Raw genomic sequence first — 17512 nt, forward strand, 5'->3', positions numbered from 1 at the left:
TTTATAAATTGTTTTTTGGGTGTATTCAATGAAACATTTCCCCCAAAATCATATCAAAAGAGAGTCAGGAATAAACGAAATTGTATTACATCAGGCATAAAAATTTCAAGTGCCAGAAAAAGAGAGCTGCACAATGAGCTTAAAGCAAATGCAAACCCTAATTTTGTAACTTATGTTAAGTGCTATAAGACTATATTCAAAAAAGTTATACTGGCAAATAGTATATTCATAAACAAACAAAGAAATAAAACAAAGGCAGTTTGGTCTGTTGTGAAATCAGAGTTGGGAGTCAAATTTTAAAAGTCAGGTCATGTTCAAATGTCAAACTGCTCCAATGATTTTTTTTTTCTTTTTAAATATAGCCAAATCTGATGTAGACATGACAGTCCATCAGGACAATATGATTTTCAGGCATAGAGATGACATACAAAACATTTGTTTTAAAAAATTCAGAAAAATCACTCAGAAAGATGTGGAAGACGCAATATTATCATTAAAAAACAAAAAATTCAGCTGGATGGGATGGAATACCTTTTGTGGTAATCAAGGCAGTGTGCCATATTATTTCATACCCACTGACTACTATAGTAAACCAGTCCTTTGAACATGGATCTTTCCCAGATGTCCTAAAGTATACAGAAATTAAGCCATTATTTAAAAAGGGATCACCAGAGGATATGAGAAACTACCGGCCCATCTCTCTCCTTCCTGTTTCTCTAAAACATTTGACAAACTTGTGGCAAAACACTAGAAAATTTCCTTACAGTAAATGGCAGTATTTGTAAAAATCAGTTTGGTTTTCCAAGAGGAAAAAGCATCATAAATGCCATCAGAGAATTTACAGAAATAATAAGACATCGCTAGACCAGGGTACGAAAGTCTTAGGAATATTCTGTGATCTAATGAAAGCCTTTGACTTGGTGACCCACTTATTATTACTTCACAAACTGACGAACTATGGGATCAAAGATATTACATTGCAGTGGTTCAACTCTTATCTGACAGAAAGAAAACAGAGTTATTTTAAAATCAAATTCAGTTAACTAACACTCCGAATGGAAAACAATTTCCCAAGGAGTTCCACAGGATTCAGTACTGGGTCATCACCTGTTCGTGTTGTATATAAATGAGTTACCATTAAATATTGATGCTCATTCAGTCTTGTTCGCAGATGACACCTCAGTTCTAATAGAAAATGATACAAGAGGAAAGATTACAGATAGTATAGAAAATGTTCTGGGAAAACTGGAGTCCATAGAAATGGACTAAAGCTCAATGTCACTAAGACCCAGATATTGCAGTTTGTCTCTAAATTGTCAGCAATATGTCCTGTACAAATAGCCCATAATAATCAACTGATGACAGAAGTGAGCTATGTGAAATTCTTGGGCCTAAACCTTGATATAAGTTTAAACTGGAAGACACATATAGACTTTATGGCAAATAAATTAAATTCCTTAGCTTTTGCAATGTTCATTTTATCTGGTACCACTCATATTGACACAAGACAGACAGTCTACCACAGCTATTTTGAATCTGAAGCAGTACAAGACCACTAAATATTACGAAGAAAATCATTAGAAACATGTGCTGCCACAAGAATGAGTCATATTGCCCATTGTTCAAGAAATTAAAAATACTAACAATTACTTCATTGTACATTCTTGAAATTTTGATTTTTGTATATAATAATCAACAAAATCTTGAAAAGTTCCATTTTAAGCATAGCTATGGTACTCATCACAAGGAAAACTTCAAATTTCCTCCACATTACTTACAAGCTTTATGCTCAGACATCAAAGTACATGGGGCTAAAAATACATAACAAATTAAAAGGAAGAAACATATTAACAATGGACCTTGGTTTGCTGAAAAATTTACTCCAAAATATTTTAATAGAGAAATGTAACTACACCATTGAAGAATTCATGGCAGACAGTCTGACACTTTGAACTATAAAAATTATACCTAATATTGCAGTGTTGTCTGTGTACAACAAAGGAAATTGGTAAACTGTTAATTTATAGTAAATATCGTAGTGTTGTATTTATTGGCATTATTATTAAAATAGTGTGAAAAGAGTTTCTGTAAATCATTAAACTTATATTTTTGCTAAACTTGATGTGTCTCCTGTACAACAGATCATGTGATCTGTACAGTGTATGTAATTAAATCACATTTTACATTTTACAAGCATATACAACAAAAGTTCTACGAACAGAACTTTCTGATAATTTTTGGACTGCTATGTGAAATTTTTGGACTGCTATGTGAAGTATATACCTTACAAACAGAAGATAAAAATAAAGAAGGAGATGTTAGGTTTTTCAACCAACAAATACCAGCATATTTAAAGTAATGTTAAGTAATGTTCAAGTAATATTGAGAAAATAACAGTAAGCAGAAATTCATCAAGCCTAGGGAAAAAATAAAAAATACAATAGTTTTGAAGAAACCTTAACACATTACTCCAATATAGCATTTCCAAAAACCAAGAGGAAAAGAAAAATTTTCCAATTTTTTTTCACGAAGGAAATAATAGAATTGATGGCTGCTGTAAGAGTAGTAAAACAGAGAGAAATTTCTGAAACCTACAAACAGCACCAAAAGGAGGAGGACAGGCAGCTGATATGGCAAGAAAAAGCCAAATCAATTAATGGGAGTATTTCAAGATCAACAAATAAAATGAAAACTGCATGGGATACAATTAACTCTGAAAGATATTGCGGAGACATGGCTTAGCCACAACATGGGGGATGTTTCCAGAATGAGCTTTTCACTCTGCAGTGGAGTGTGCGCTGATATGAAACTTGAAGGTCCCAATTTCGAGTCTCTGTCCAGTGCATAGTTTTAACCTGCCAGGAAGTTTCATATCAGCACACACTCCATTGCAGAGTGAAAATCTCGTTCTGGAAACATCCACCAGACTCTGCTAAGCCATGTCTCCACAATATCCTTTCTTCAGGGACTTACAGAGTTTGAGTCTTGGTCCAGCACACAGTTTTAATCTGCCAGGAAGTTTCATATCAGCACACACTCCATTGCAGAGTGAAAATCTCGTTCTGGAAACATCCACCAGACTCTGCTAAGCCATGTCTCCACAATATCCTTTCTTCAGGGACTGCTAGTTCTGCAAGGTTCGCAGAAGAACTTCTGTGAAGTTTGGAAGGTAGGAGATGATGTACTGGCAGAATTGAAGCTGTGAGGATGAATCGTGAGTCATGCTTGGATAGCTCAGATAATAGAGCACTTTCCCATGAAGGCAAAAGGTTCTGAGTTTGAGTCTTGGTCTGGCACACAGTTTTAATCTGCCAGGAAGTTTCATATCAGCACACTCTCTGCTGCAGAGTGATAATCTCATTCAGGAAGATGTTTATATTTTGATGTTTGCATCTGTCCAAGACCAGTGTGGCTGCAGATAAGAGCCCACAAAACTGGAGACCAATGAGAGTTTTCATACCCATCATGCAAGAAACAGAAAACAATCACAGTGCATTTCTCATAGTCTCTAGATTTTTGAAGAGGGTTGTAAATACTTTGGTATCAAGCTAATGCAAGCATTGCCAATTGTAGTATCCCATCCTTGCAGCACCGTAGAGTGTTTTAATGCAAGGAAGCAAGGAAGAGGATGTTGTTATGGGTGGCCAGTATCCTCTTTCTACAACACAAATGCACACGTGAATTAATACGGTTCTTTATTTACATGAACTGTAAATTTTTACTTAACTATAATAGGTTCCATCTATTGGGGTACAAGCTCATCAGTAAAAGTCCTTCTGCTGACAGTATTGATAATCTTGTTATAAGGGTCTTTAGTCTCACTGCTAGTCCCAAAATAGTCACTAATCTGATTGCTATGTATTGTCATAGCCTACGATGTGAACTGAGCCCACACTGCAATTGACTGACAGATGCCAAACTGGAGTGTGAGTTAATCCAGCCCTCCCGTCAGCATCAGTGGCCAAAATACATGCTGTAGAGTACGTTGTTGGCGTGTTGCTTGTTGGTGTATGTCTGTGGCCACTCTCGTGATAGGTGTGCTTGATCCAGTACCCACTATTGATCTTAGCACTACATCTTTGCCGACCAGTGTGCTGGTGACAGTTTATGCCAGCACACCTAGATAATTCCAAAACTTCAAAATTGAGACGATTTTCTGTGAAACCCTAAAAAATTTCTAATTGATGAGTAATTATATAACATATGAGCAGACAGTGACTAAACATTTACCATGTGAGTGTTAAATTTTGTGTACAATATTAAGAGAAACTAGCATTAGAAATTAGTGTTACAAAGTAAATGAAAATTAGACCCACTCATGCAAAATCAAAGACAAAATTATGCCACAAAATTGTATTTTTTAAGCTGTGTTGCAATAAATCATTGTGTATTCTAAATCATTATGCATTATGTAACATTATCTACATACCGTGCAAGTGTATTTACTGTGGGAGTTATTATATTATATATTGTTTAGATGATGAGTCCTATGTTACTAGTACATAAATGTCACAAGTAAAGCTTTCAACGAGTAAGGCCTTGCCCACCTGGCTAGCCGCCTAGTTTAACACACTGCTTCCCAGGCAGTAAGGCATGTCAGGGACCGGCATGAATCTGCCCGGCAGATTAGTGTCAAGGTCTGGTTGCCAGCCATCCTGTGGACCTTACATCCCGGAAGGTTTACCAGAAGATAAGATACATCCTGTGGATGGTTTTTCAGATGATTTTCCATCTACCTCGGCGAATATGGGCTGGTTCCCTTTATTCTGCCTAAGTTACAATGTGTTGGTGATTGATGCACAAACTCCATTTCCACATACGAGTGCACTATGATTATTTTACCACGCAAATATTTGGGGTTACACTCTTCTGGTATGAGACATTCCCAGGAGGGGGGGGGGGGGGATGCACTGGGAGCCAAACTGCCCAGTTGGGCAGCACTGGGGTGGGTGGACTGCTATGGCCTGTTGTGGGGTTGTGAACCACTGAGGGTTATAGAGGGGATGAAACCTCTTTGTCATTTATTTCATATCCAAGCCCTCGGTTTAATACAATACAATACAGTACGGCCTTCTGCAAAAATAGACAACAGACACACACACACACTCACGCAAATGCAACCCACACAAACATGACTCTAGAGTCAGGCAACTGAAGTCACACTGTGAGCAGCAGTGGAAGTGGCCACTGGGTGGGGGTAAGGAGGAGGCTGGGTCGGGGAGGGGGAGGGATAGTAGGTTAGGGCTGGCAGACAGTGAAGTGCTGCATGGGAGTGCGCAGGGATGAGCTGGAGAGAGGGTAGGGCAGTTATGTGCAGTCTGGAGGTTAAACGGAAGGCAGGGATGAGATGGGGGTAGGGGGCTGAGGGATTAGCAGGAAAGGAGAGAAGTAAAAAGACTGGTTTAAGTGGTTGGAATAAGGGATGCACAGTGCTGGATTGGGAACAGGTAGGGGCTTCGTGGGTGAGGACAATGACTAACGAAGATTGAGGTCAGGAGGGTTAGGGGAACGTTGAAAATATTCCAGGGAGAGTTCCTGTGTGAGAAATTCAGAAAAGCTCGTGTTGGTGGGGAGGATCCATATGGCACAGGCTGTGAAGCAGTCACTGAATCAAGGATGTCATGTTTGGCAGTGTGCTCAACAATAGGATGGTCCACTTGTTTCTTGGCCACAGTTGGTGGCCATTCATGTAGACAGGCAGCTTGGTGGTTGTTATGCCCACATAGAATGCAGCACAGTGGTTGTAGCTTAGCTTGTAGTTCACATGACTGGTTTCACAAATAGCCCTGCCTTTGACAGGGTAGGTGATGTTTGGGGTGGGATTGGAGTATGTGGTGGTGGGAGGATGTATGGGACAGGTCTTGCATCTAGGTCTACTCCAGGGGTATAAGCCATGAAATAAGGAGTTGGGAGCAGGAGCTGTGTAGGGATGGACGTATATATTGTGCTGGTTTGGTGGACAGTGGAATAGCAGTGTGGGAGGGCAGTGAAGGATAGTGGGCAGGACATTTCTCAGTCCCGGGCACAGTGAGAGAGAGCCGGAATCCTGACGGTGAATGTAATTCAGTTGCTCCGGTCCTGGGTGGTATTGAGTTACCTTCTGCCAGGTAACAGTTGCGGTTCAAAACAAAACAAAACTCCCCAGCTGTCACATATATCCACCTACAAACCTTGCCATAATGACCCCCATTCCAGAAATCCAGCAGGATCTCCAGTCAGTCCTCAAATCCTTAGTCCCATGACAGGACCTCTCCCTAGAGTCTATCTCTCTGCTCATCCTTACCACTCCCCGCACTCCTGCCTTGTATATGCTTCCTAAAGTCCATAAACCCAGCCACCCAGGATGCCTCACTGTGGCTGGTTACTTTGCCCCCACTAAGAGACTCTCTACTCTCATAAACCAACACTTTCAACCTATTACCCAGAACCTACCCTCCTATATAAAAGATACCAACTATTTCCTCCACTGACTCTCCACAGTTCCTCTTCCTTTGCTACATTGTACCTTACTCTTCACTATTGATGCCACCTCCCTTTACACCAACATCCCTGATGCCCATGGGCTTACCACTATTGAACACTACCTTTCCCAATGCCTGACAGATTCCAAACCAACAACCTCTTTCCTAGTTGCCAGGACCAGCTGTATCCTCACCCATAATTACTTCTCGTCTGAATGCATTACCTACAAACAAATCCAGGGTATGGCTGTGGGCACCTGCATGGCACCATCCTATGCCAATCTATCCATGGGCCATCTAGAGGAATCCTTCCTAAACACCCAGAATCCCAAACTCCTCACCTGGGTCAGATTCACTGATGACATCTTTACAATCTGGATCAAGGGTGAGGACACCCTATCCACATTCCTCGAGAAGCTTAACAACTTCTCTCTCTTTTGCTTCACCTGGTCCTATTCAACCCAACAAGTCACCTTCCTAGATATTGACCTCCACCTCATAGAATGCTACATCAGCACCTCAGTCCACTTCAAACCTACTGACCACAACTACCACCCATTCCATACCAAGAAGACCCTTCCATACTGCCAACCCACCCATGGTCATTGCATCTGCAGTGTTGAGCAGCCTCTCTTGAAATATACTGAGGGTCTCACTGAAGCCTTCACAAACTGTAATTATCCTCTCAACCTTGTACAAAAACAAATCTCCTGTGCCTTATCATTCCAGTCTCCCACCACCTTCTAAAGTCCCACCATCTGGCCACAAAAGAGCATTCCCCTCCTAACTCAGTACCACCCAGGACTGGAGAAACTGAATTTCATTCTCCGCCAGGCTTTTGACTACCTCTCATTGTGCCCTGAAATGAAAATGTCCTATCTACTATCCTTCACACCCCTCCCACAGGGGTATTCCAATGTCCACCTACACAATATACTTGTCTGTCCCTACACAACCTTGTTCCCAACCCCTTACCTCATGGCCCATACCCCTTTAATAGACCTAGATGCAAAACTGCCCCATACATCCTCCCACCACCACCTACTCCAGTCTGGTCACAAATATCACCTATCCTGCCAAAGGCAGGGCTACCTGTGAAATCAGTCATGTGATCAACAAGCTAAGCTGTAACTACTTTGCTGCATTCTATGTGGGCATGAAAACCAACAATCTGTCTGTCCACACGAATGGCAACCAACAAACTGTGGCCAAGAAACAAGTGGAGCATTCTGTTGCTGAGCATGCTGCTAAACATGACATCCTTCAATACAGACTGCTTCACAACCTGTGACATGGATCCTTCCCACTAATATCAGCTTTTCTGGGGAACTGTCCCTGCAATATATCCTATGTTCCCAACCCCAGTATTTTTACTTCTCTCCTTTTCCGCTACCCCCTCCCCCTCACCTCATCTCTGCCATCCGTCTAACCTCTCAACTGCACATAACTGCCCTACCCTCTCTTCACCTCATCTATGCATGTTACCCAGCAGCACTTCACTGTCTTCCAGCCAACTACCCTACTATTTCTCCCCCTCCCTGCCCCACCCTCATCAGCCTCCTCCTTACCCCCACCCAGCCTCCTCCTTACCCCCACCCAGTTGCCACTCCCACTGCTGCTCGCAGTGTGGCTTCAGTTGCCTTAGACTACAGTCATGTGTGTGTGTGTGAGTTGATTTGTGTGTGTGTGTGTGTGTGTGTGTGTGTGTGTGTGTGTGTGTGTGTACGCGTGCGCGCGTGTGTGTATTGCCTGTTTTTGCCAAAGGCCTTACTGGCGAAAAGCTTTACTTGTGACACTCTTTTGGTCACACCTGTCTGCACCTCGTCATCACTACTACATGGTGAGTAGCAACTTTCCTTTTCATAATATTGTTACATTCCATCCCAAATTTTTTATTGTTCAATTAAAAAATCACGTTCAATATGCATGCTTGTATAAGCACATAGCAAACATGTGTAACTTACAAGTACATTGTAATGGAAATTAACATGGCAACTATGTACACGCAGAAAATTCTTGTAGAGTTAATCCTAATGTTTATCATTTTAGTAGCAATTCTGAGGAAATATGGTGACTTTTCAGGCCTAACCATGAAGAACTGCACAAGACGGAAACTTAAGTAGTAAAAATCTAGGAAACAATATTCTGTGGTTTGCAGTCTACAAGAATGAATTCATTGCCTGAAACAGTAACAGAAATATGGGGTGATGTAATTATATGGTGGTTTCCAAGGGATTTCTCACAGTCACGGATTGGTGACAAATGCACAGGTTAGTGTATATATATATGATATATCAAAAAATATATTATGGAACATAATAATAACTGTTGAAATGGGCTAGACTATAGAGAGTAGTTTCTGCATTAGACTTTTGTGATGAGTCAAAACAGGATGCCAGAATAGATATTAAACCTAGTTACCTGTTTTCAAATGGTAGTGCATTTTTGACGGGGCTTTCCAAATGAACCTAATAGTCAAAGCTTGGAGGAAGAGATTTAGATTTAACATCATATCAACGTTGAGGCCATTAGAGATGGAGCACAAGCTGGGATTAGGGAATTATGGATGGGAAATTGTCCATGCCCTTTCATAGAAACCATTCTGACATTTGCCTGAAGTCAAAGCTTGAACATGGAATTGCAAAGAATGGAGAGGCAGGTCAAAGCTTGAGACAATTTCTGAGGCATGTTCAAATGTTCAGTTACAAGAGCATTAATTGTAAAATTCAAGTGTTTGGAATTTAGTCCCACTGAGATATATACTTCAAACTGTCTGAATATTCAGTGACAAGTGTTTATATCAATAAAACTTGAAAGAGGACAGTCAGCAACTCCAGAGCAGATGAATTATATGTACACCTTTATAGTCTTGGACTGATAATACTGTTTATGCACGATTGCTCAGGCAGACAAGTGTGGACTGTGAAGAAAGAATTTGCACATTTACAAGGGGGAGAAGGATGTAGAGGGAAGGAACAGGTAGCTTTCAGTTTCATTTTTAAGTTACCAGTCTTGTGAGTCATTTAATGCCATCCTCCATCTTTTAATTTCTACAACATCTTCTGTAATCTGTTTTGTGCATTCTAGTTTTTATCTCCTCTACTGATCCCATTAACACCAATGTTAGTACTCGTGGATGCCACAGCACATGTCCCACTAACCTGATAATTCTTCTGGTAATGATTTTACCTTAGCTGTTTACTTAAATGTAACATTTTATGATATGGGAAGTTCTGGCTGAATGTAAATAATTTAGGACTGAATAGTGGAAAGTAAACACACACACACACACACACACACACACAGGTTCCAGATGGCATAGGTTGTGGAGCAGCCATTTCAACATAACTTCCAACCCCTACTGAAATCCAATCCATAGGCCTACCCAAGATAATTTCCTCGAATCCATCTCTTCCCTCACTCTGATGACCCCCAAACATCCATCTTCTAGATGCTTTGAAAACTCCGACAATCCATGGATTCCCCTGTTTAGCTGATTACTGTGCTCCCACTGAAAGAATCTCCCCTTATATCAATGAACACCACCAACCAATAGTCCATAGCCTCTTCTCTCATATTAAAGATAAAACATTTTCCTCACTGACACTCAGCCATCCCCACTCCATTACCATCCAGATCCATATTGGTCACTGTTGATGAAACATCCCTATACACCAACATCCCTCATGCCCATGGTCTTGCTTTTAACAAACACTGCCTCTCCCAACATAATTCAGACTCCAAATCCACAATCTCATTCCTTATACGTCTAACCAATTTCCTAATGCATAGCTACTGCTTCCTTAGATATATAAACAAATCCTTGCATGGCCATGGGCATGTGGATAGCACCTTTCTATGCCAGTCTGTTGGTGAGCGCCATCAAGAGGAAACCTTCCTAGCCTCTCAAATACCCATACCTCTTGTCTAGTTCAGGTTCATTGATGATATCCTCATGTTTTTTACCTAGGGCTAGGACACCCTGTCCTTGTTCTTCCATACTCTCAACACCTTCTCTCCCATTCACTTCATCTGGCCCTCCTCAGCCCATCATGTTGCTTTTCTGGGTGCTGACTTCCACCTCTCCGATGGCTCCATCCATTACCAGTGCAAACATTTTAATAACTGGCATACATGCTCTATCAAAAGAAAAAAAAACACTTCCATTTAACCTGGATACCAATGTAACCCATCCATAATGATTACAAATGCATTGTTATCCTACTTACAGGCCATAAAGGGCATTTAAGCCGTTATTATTCCCATGCAACTGTATGCAAATGGAATGTGCAGAAAACCTAATTCATTGCTCCATGGGAAATATCCTCTGCCATGCACTTCATTGTGACTTAAAGCTGGGTGTTATTGTAGAAATAACATTAGTGAATATATTTATTGGCCCATAGATGTAAGAATCCCTCGGTTGTTGTAGAGGTTTCTGCACTATGTTATTCTATCAACTTTATATCAAATTCTTACAGCACATTTCTGTAGAATAAATACTTTTTTGATGTTAGCTGCATTTAACCAGAAGACTGTGCCATAAGACAATACTGTGTGAGAGTGTGCAAAACATGCTAGCATTCCAGTCTGCAGGTCAATGCAATGCAGGCAGAACTCAGACTTACCGTTAACTTATTCATATGTTGATACTACCAATCTTTCTAATCCATCTAGACTCCTAGGAACTTCAAAAATGGAGCTTCATCACGTGTGTGCCCATTGATCTCTGATTCTGATGCCTATTATTAATTTTTGTTATGTTGGAAATGCATGAGTCTCTTCAGATTAATGGTCAAGCCAAATTCTTTGAACATTTACATATAGTTTTCTCATTTTTGTTAATGCTATTAGAACAACAACTTCAATACTTATGCTAGTACTGCTAAAATTATCAGAGAAGGCTTTTTACTGTAATAACACATACAATAGGAGGTGCCAAAAACAAATACAATTATGTTAATGCCATAACCATAAACATGTTGAATACATTGTCCTTGCATATAGTGCAGTCAGTACCAGTTTGACATTCAATGAGTCATGAGAATAGTAAAGATGGCAGGAGCTTAAACCATTACAGAATGAGAGAGAAACCACTTCACTATAGGGTTAAACAGAATGACTTTCAACATTTACACATGGTGGTGCTGGATGGTGACTACACACGCCACTCTTTATGTCTAGCTGTCAGTGCTGCCTGAATGAGACTCCTCTTGGTAGCTGAGCTTAGCCACCACGTGCAAGTGCAGGCAGATTGAATAACTCCTAATGGGCTAGCACCTCATGTCCTCCTGAATATTAATGGATAGCATGGTGCCTGTGTGATCGAGGTGGTAACTGTAGTTACCACAGTCCTTCCCTTTTTTTGGGGGGCAACTGGAAGCTGGTGCCACTCCAGTGCCCCTTGCTCATAGTGTGGGATGACCTTTGGTGCTCAGGAAGGCAATGTCCACGTCCTCCACAGTGCTGCCAGTGCTGCCTGTCAGCCCACACAAGAGAGTAGGGCCAAAAGTAATCTGGACAGTGGTGGCTTCACTGTGGGCAGATGCCCATGGTTGTATTGCGAGCCATTGGTGGAGCTGAGACCACAACTGAATGCATGTAAGTGTCCTGCAGCTTGTGGGAGGGAGACAGAACTGGCGGAAATGGTGCCCCTGCTGCCCATGTGGCACCTCTGGCTGCTGTGTATAGCCATTGGTGCCTGGGCATTGATGAACTTGTGGAGGGCTAGAAAAAGGAACAGCAGACATTGAGCAAGGCATAGAATCATATGGGGCAGACTCAGTGGAAAGGCCATAGAGGACCGAGATGAGAGAAGAGCTGATGATCTCGTAGGACTGTGCAGAGACTGGTCTTTCACTCTTGGAGCAAATTCATTTCAGTGGCATGTCACCAGCTCTTCCTTCTGTCTGCAGTGTGAAGATGTGCTGAATGTGCTTGCCATGGATGGCTTCTGAAATGCAATGCTCATGGCTAACCAAACGTGTGAGCCCAGGCTGGAGTCCCAGGCAAGTAGCATAGTTTTGAAGGGGCCCTGGCGGACCATAGAGTGGGGAGCAGTAGATTCAGCACCATGCACGGCTGGCGGCCATTCAGTAGCACCACTGGGTTCTTCTCACCAAAGGGTGGTCCACCTGTAGGAACTAAGAAAGCATTTGAGTGCCTCATTCACCAGAGTGTCACCAATATACTTCTTCATTTGCATCTTGAGAGTGCGTCTCAGGTGTTCAGCTCCCCATTCGACTGAGGGTGGAATTGGGGGTGCACAAATGTGGTGAATGGTTCAAATGGTGCAAATGGCTCTGAGAACTATGGGACTTAACATCTATGGTCATCAGTCCCCTAGAACTTAGAACTACTTAAACCTAACTAACCTAAGGACATCACACAACACCCAGCCATCACGAGGCAGAGAAAATCCCTCATCCTGCCGAGAATCGAACCCGGGAACCCGGGCGTGGGAAGCGAGAATGCTACCGCACGACCACGAGATGCGGGCAATGTGGTGAATACCGTGGTGTGTATAAACATTGTGAAATGTCTGACAGATGAACTGTGGACCGTTGCTTGTTATACCAGGATATGGAGCAAGCCTTCAATGGAGAATATCTGAGCGAGAGTCCTTTCCTCCACTGTGGTGGAGCTGTGATTTACAACATACAGAAACTGGGACTAAGCCCTGAATGGCTACCAACCAGTAAACATTCAAGAAGGGGCCAGAGAAGTTGACATTGACATGCTCCCAAGGCTGTCATCATGAATAACATTGATGGGTAATGGACTGATGATCTGCTCTTTTAGAACAAGCAGTGATTAAATGTTTGATCTCACAGTCAATTCCAGGCTAGAAGAAATGGTGGTGAGGCAGCATCTTTGTGCATGAGATACCCAAGTGATTCTGATGCAGAAGGCACATAATGTCATGCCAGAGAGATGCCAGAATGGCCACCTGTGGTACAGCATTTTCTGTAGACAACAAAATAACCCCATTGATAAGTATGAATATGTGCCGTAATGGAAAATAATTGTGGATGGAATCCAATGCATGCACTCCACAATTCTGTGCTGTGCGAGATGTGTTGTATCACAGAAACTTCTGCCGCTGAATACATGCTGGAATGAGTGTGTGAACTGTCATCTAAATTGACAGTGACCACAGCAGCCCAAGAGTATAACTGGTGCCCCACATAATGGGAAACTTCAGTGGCTTGAGCTATCATAAGCAGTTCTTCTAAAGAAGGGTCTACCATCTACAATGCTTATTGGCAGACTTCTTTATCAGGGACTGCCTTAACAATAGCATTCTGCGCCATGAAGTCTGTGTAAGGTTGCTGAGATTGAGTAGTAATGAAGTGACACTTCCATCTTAAACCTTACAACTCCACTGTCCAAGTCCAATGTTATTAATGGGGTTACTTCCTACACTGTTAAAACTTTACCCTTGTGGGAATCACATAGTTATTTATGTTTTTGACAATATGAAGTAAACAAATGACACATGCCATCAAATAACGCAGATGCCAGACTGTGAAGGGGGCTAACTTCCCTAACAAGTGGTACATTGAGAGAGAGATCCATCACAAAAAGAGAGCCTTAATGGATTCTTCATCTGTTACCTTGAAAGATGTGAATTTTTGGTGTAGGCATGTCTCACACAATTCCTAGCCTTTGGCAGATTCATTATACATGGGAAAATATGTCGGGGAGGCCGGTAAATTTTGAGGCCATATCACCAGGCCTGTCAACACCCTCTGCAACAGAACCATGTGTTCCTGGTGCTGCTGCAGGAAAGTCTGAAGGACAGACTGCTTCACCTGTGTCAGCATTGTACCTTTGATGACAACATACATGAATAACAAACCTCACTTGTCGCCACTTGTGTAATAATACTCACAATTGTGAATGCCAAAAACAAATACAGTCACTTTAATGCCAGAACCATAAACACATTCAATATAACATCATTGTACATAATCCATTCAGTACCAGTTTGACATACAATGACCTGCAATCGGAGTGAAAATCACAAGAGCATAGACTGTTTCAGAACGAGAGACAAGCCAGTCTGGGATTAAATAGAACGGCTTAACATTTCCATGTGGTGGCACTGGGTAGTAGCTACACACTGCTCTTGATGCCTGGCTGTCAGAACTATCTGAATGCTCCACACCCTGGCGGACAAGCTTAGCTGTTGCACCAGTGTGAGCTGATTGAATAACGTATGATGAGCTGGCTCCTTGTGTGATTCTGGATTTCAATGTAGGTGAGTCTCCATCTCAGTTCCATTTTCTTCATTCCTGCTTTCATCTTCTGCTTCTGCTTCACACATTCACCTATTAACATTTTATGCTCTTCTGAAGCTCCATAAGAATTCCTGAGATGCCCAAACTTCTTCGAACCAAATGAGGCAAAACTAATGCATGAGATAATTGTTTGATGAATCATTTTCTTCTGATATAATTTTCATTGTTGTCAGAATAAATAATGTAGTCATTGATTCCACTCCTAATCATTGTTGCAAAAAAAAAAAAAAAAAAAAAAAAAAAAAAAAAAAAAAAAAAAAACTGTAGACCAGTGGACCACATTTCTTGCAACATTGTGGGAAATGGTCAGTTTACCTGTAGGGTTGACTCCATCTTTGATGCCATTATGATGGATGCCTTTTGTTTTACCTCCTATGTCAGCATCTACTGAATTGTTCTCATGCAAACTTGATGCCAAACCTTCTCACCTCCCATTTCTGGAACATGTCAAACTGGAGTACAGTCTTTCTTGAATCCAAAAGTGAACTGTGAACAATCCATCTTTACAGGTAATACACTCCAATGGAATTGCTGAATCTACAGAGCAACTTATTTATTAAGGAAACTACGATAAGCCACCAACAGTAACACACTCTTCAAAACCAACAAACAATGAGGATGTCTTCTGTGGATCAAGCAAATAACTAATTCCTACAATCAGAGTTCCCTTCGGCTCTATACCCATACAACTGTTCTACATCAAACTCAGCTGTTAGCAGCTGATAGCTAGTGTAACACAATGTAGGTGATGTATTATAATCGTTGCAGAAGAGAGGATGATTGGGGTGGCATATCGCAGAAATGGCCGATCTTCTCCGCACTCGGTGAGTCGAGAACTGCCCTTAAACGGCCAGGCACTGGTTTTTGTAGCCATGGGCATAAGGATATTTCTGGGACTATTTGCACACATGTGACTGCCAGGAAATAGTTCATTGATCATCATACCCCCTTCCTCTGCTGTTTGCTGATGCCCTCTCATTGACATTGACTGCACCTACATGTTTGTTGTCAACTGTAGTACTTGCTGGTAATCACTCTTGCATCAGCCAGACTTTGCAACGGAACTGGCAGCCCACATTGCAGGTCTGTTTGCTGCATTGCTATTGCAGTAGGCGTCTGTGGTGACTGCAGCAGGAATCTTATGCTTGTTTCTCATCACCCCAATAGAAGTGCCAAAGAGACTGGTATAGGCATTTATATTGAAATACAGAGATATGTAAACACGCAGAATACGGTGCTGTGATCGACAACATCTATGTAAGACAACAAGTGTCTGGTGCAGTTGTTAGATCAGTTACTGATGCTACAGTGGCAGGTTATCAAGATGTAAGTGAGTTTGAACAAGGTGTTATGGTTGGCGCATGAGTGACAGCGTCTCTGAGGTAGTGTATGACCATTTCACGAGAGTGCTGTGAATATCAGGAATACAGTAAAACATCAAATCTCCAACATTGCTGCAGCTGGAAAAAGATCCTGCAAGGACAGGACCAATGACAACTGAAGAGGTAATGCAATCAAACACAATGTATCAATGTGATACTTTATATTCAGACAGCCATAAAAAACAATCCAATAAGAAAATAAATGCATTTTACATTGTAAAGAAGCTTTGTACTACTTATGAAGGTAAGTTGATAACCAAATTAAGGTACTGTTGAAATAAATGGAATGGACACATTGTATCAAATTAAGCAGTTAGAACATACCTGGATTCAAAGCAGTTGCTCTGATATTGAAGCACACATCAATGAAAAGGGTTCAGCGAAGGGAAGTTACTGGTAAATAGGTATCACTACTGTTGATAGCTGGTGAATAATTGACAGCATATTTTGAAATTTATCATTTTGATCAGTCACATGTGACAAAAGGTTAATACAATTTGTTTCACTTTTGATACTGATTTCATCACTGCCTTTGACAGTACAGTTCAGTAGTGTATTTTCTTGCTTCATTAGATTTGTTTTCCATTTACATTAATCTGAGTAGGACAGGCACACTTCACTGTCCTTTTTGTAAGAGATCAGCCACCCATATGTATCTAGCAATGTTTGGATGCCTATTTACACATAGTAATAGATCCAAAAGCATTTTTTCACTTTTTGCTGAATAAGGCTTGTGCCTCATGTGCCTTCCCTGTTTTGTTTCTGAGATGAGCAGTGACAGAGCTATTGCTCCTCTTTCTCAATCACCAAGTCCATCTGTCTTCATCTTTGTTTTGATGACTGTTGAGTTACACCATGCTCTTCCTGTTGCAGAACTGATTAAAAGTTTTAGAGGATCAAAATCAAACTTTCCTTTCATTATGTTCCAAACATATGTGCTTCTTAAAACCTGTCTCTTTGATCTTACATTATCTCAGTCAGTGGGCATTCCCATAGGACATAATCCATTGTGCCCATTCTGCCACAATTGTGAAGGGTTATTGCCCTCCTACCAATTCTGTTCAAATATGTTGCATATGACCCATGTTCAGATCTGTAATCGACCATTCACCACTTTTGCTCAAAATATATTAACTGTGTCTTTATTTCTATTTGTGGAGATAAATTGATGAGCCAAACCATTACCACTGCCCACCAGATGACTGAATGCCACAGAAATGAATGCTAAGAGAAGTTCATAAGTCGAGCAGAGATGAATAGAGAATCATCCTAGTGACAATATGGCTTGCTTATGGGGAAATCCATTGACTTAAGTAACTTTGAAAAAAGAAGGATTGTTATGGCTCAGTGCTTGGCAATAAACATT

At 41.2% G+C, this 17512-nt stretch overlaps 1 protein-coding gene across 3 annotated transcripts in view; it reads left to right on the forward strand.

Moving 5' to 3' along the window:
• The window catches only part of LOC126335336 (uncharacterized), a 206969-nt gene that overhangs the window by 115699 nt on the left and 73758 nt on the right, over positions 1–17512 (forward strand). For all 3 annotated transcript variants that reach the window (XM_049998495.1, XM_049998498.1, XM_049998497.1), the window contains exon 2: positions 8544–8731. In XM_049998495.1, coding sequence (XP_049854452.1) covers positions 8629–8731 — 103 coding nt within the window. In that variant the 5' untranslated portion in view covers positions 8544–8628. The remainder of the gene's footprint in view (positions 1–8543; positions 8732–17512) is intronic.

The sequence above is a fragment of the Schistocerca gregaria genome, chromosome 2 (assembly GCF_023897955.1).
Source record: "Schistocerca gregaria isolate iqSchGreg1 chromosome 2, iqSchGreg1.2, whole genome shotgun sequence".
NCBI classification, from domain to species: domain Eukaryota; kingdom Metazoa; phylum Arthropoda; class Insecta; order Orthoptera; family Acrididae; genus Schistocerca; species Schistocerca gregaria.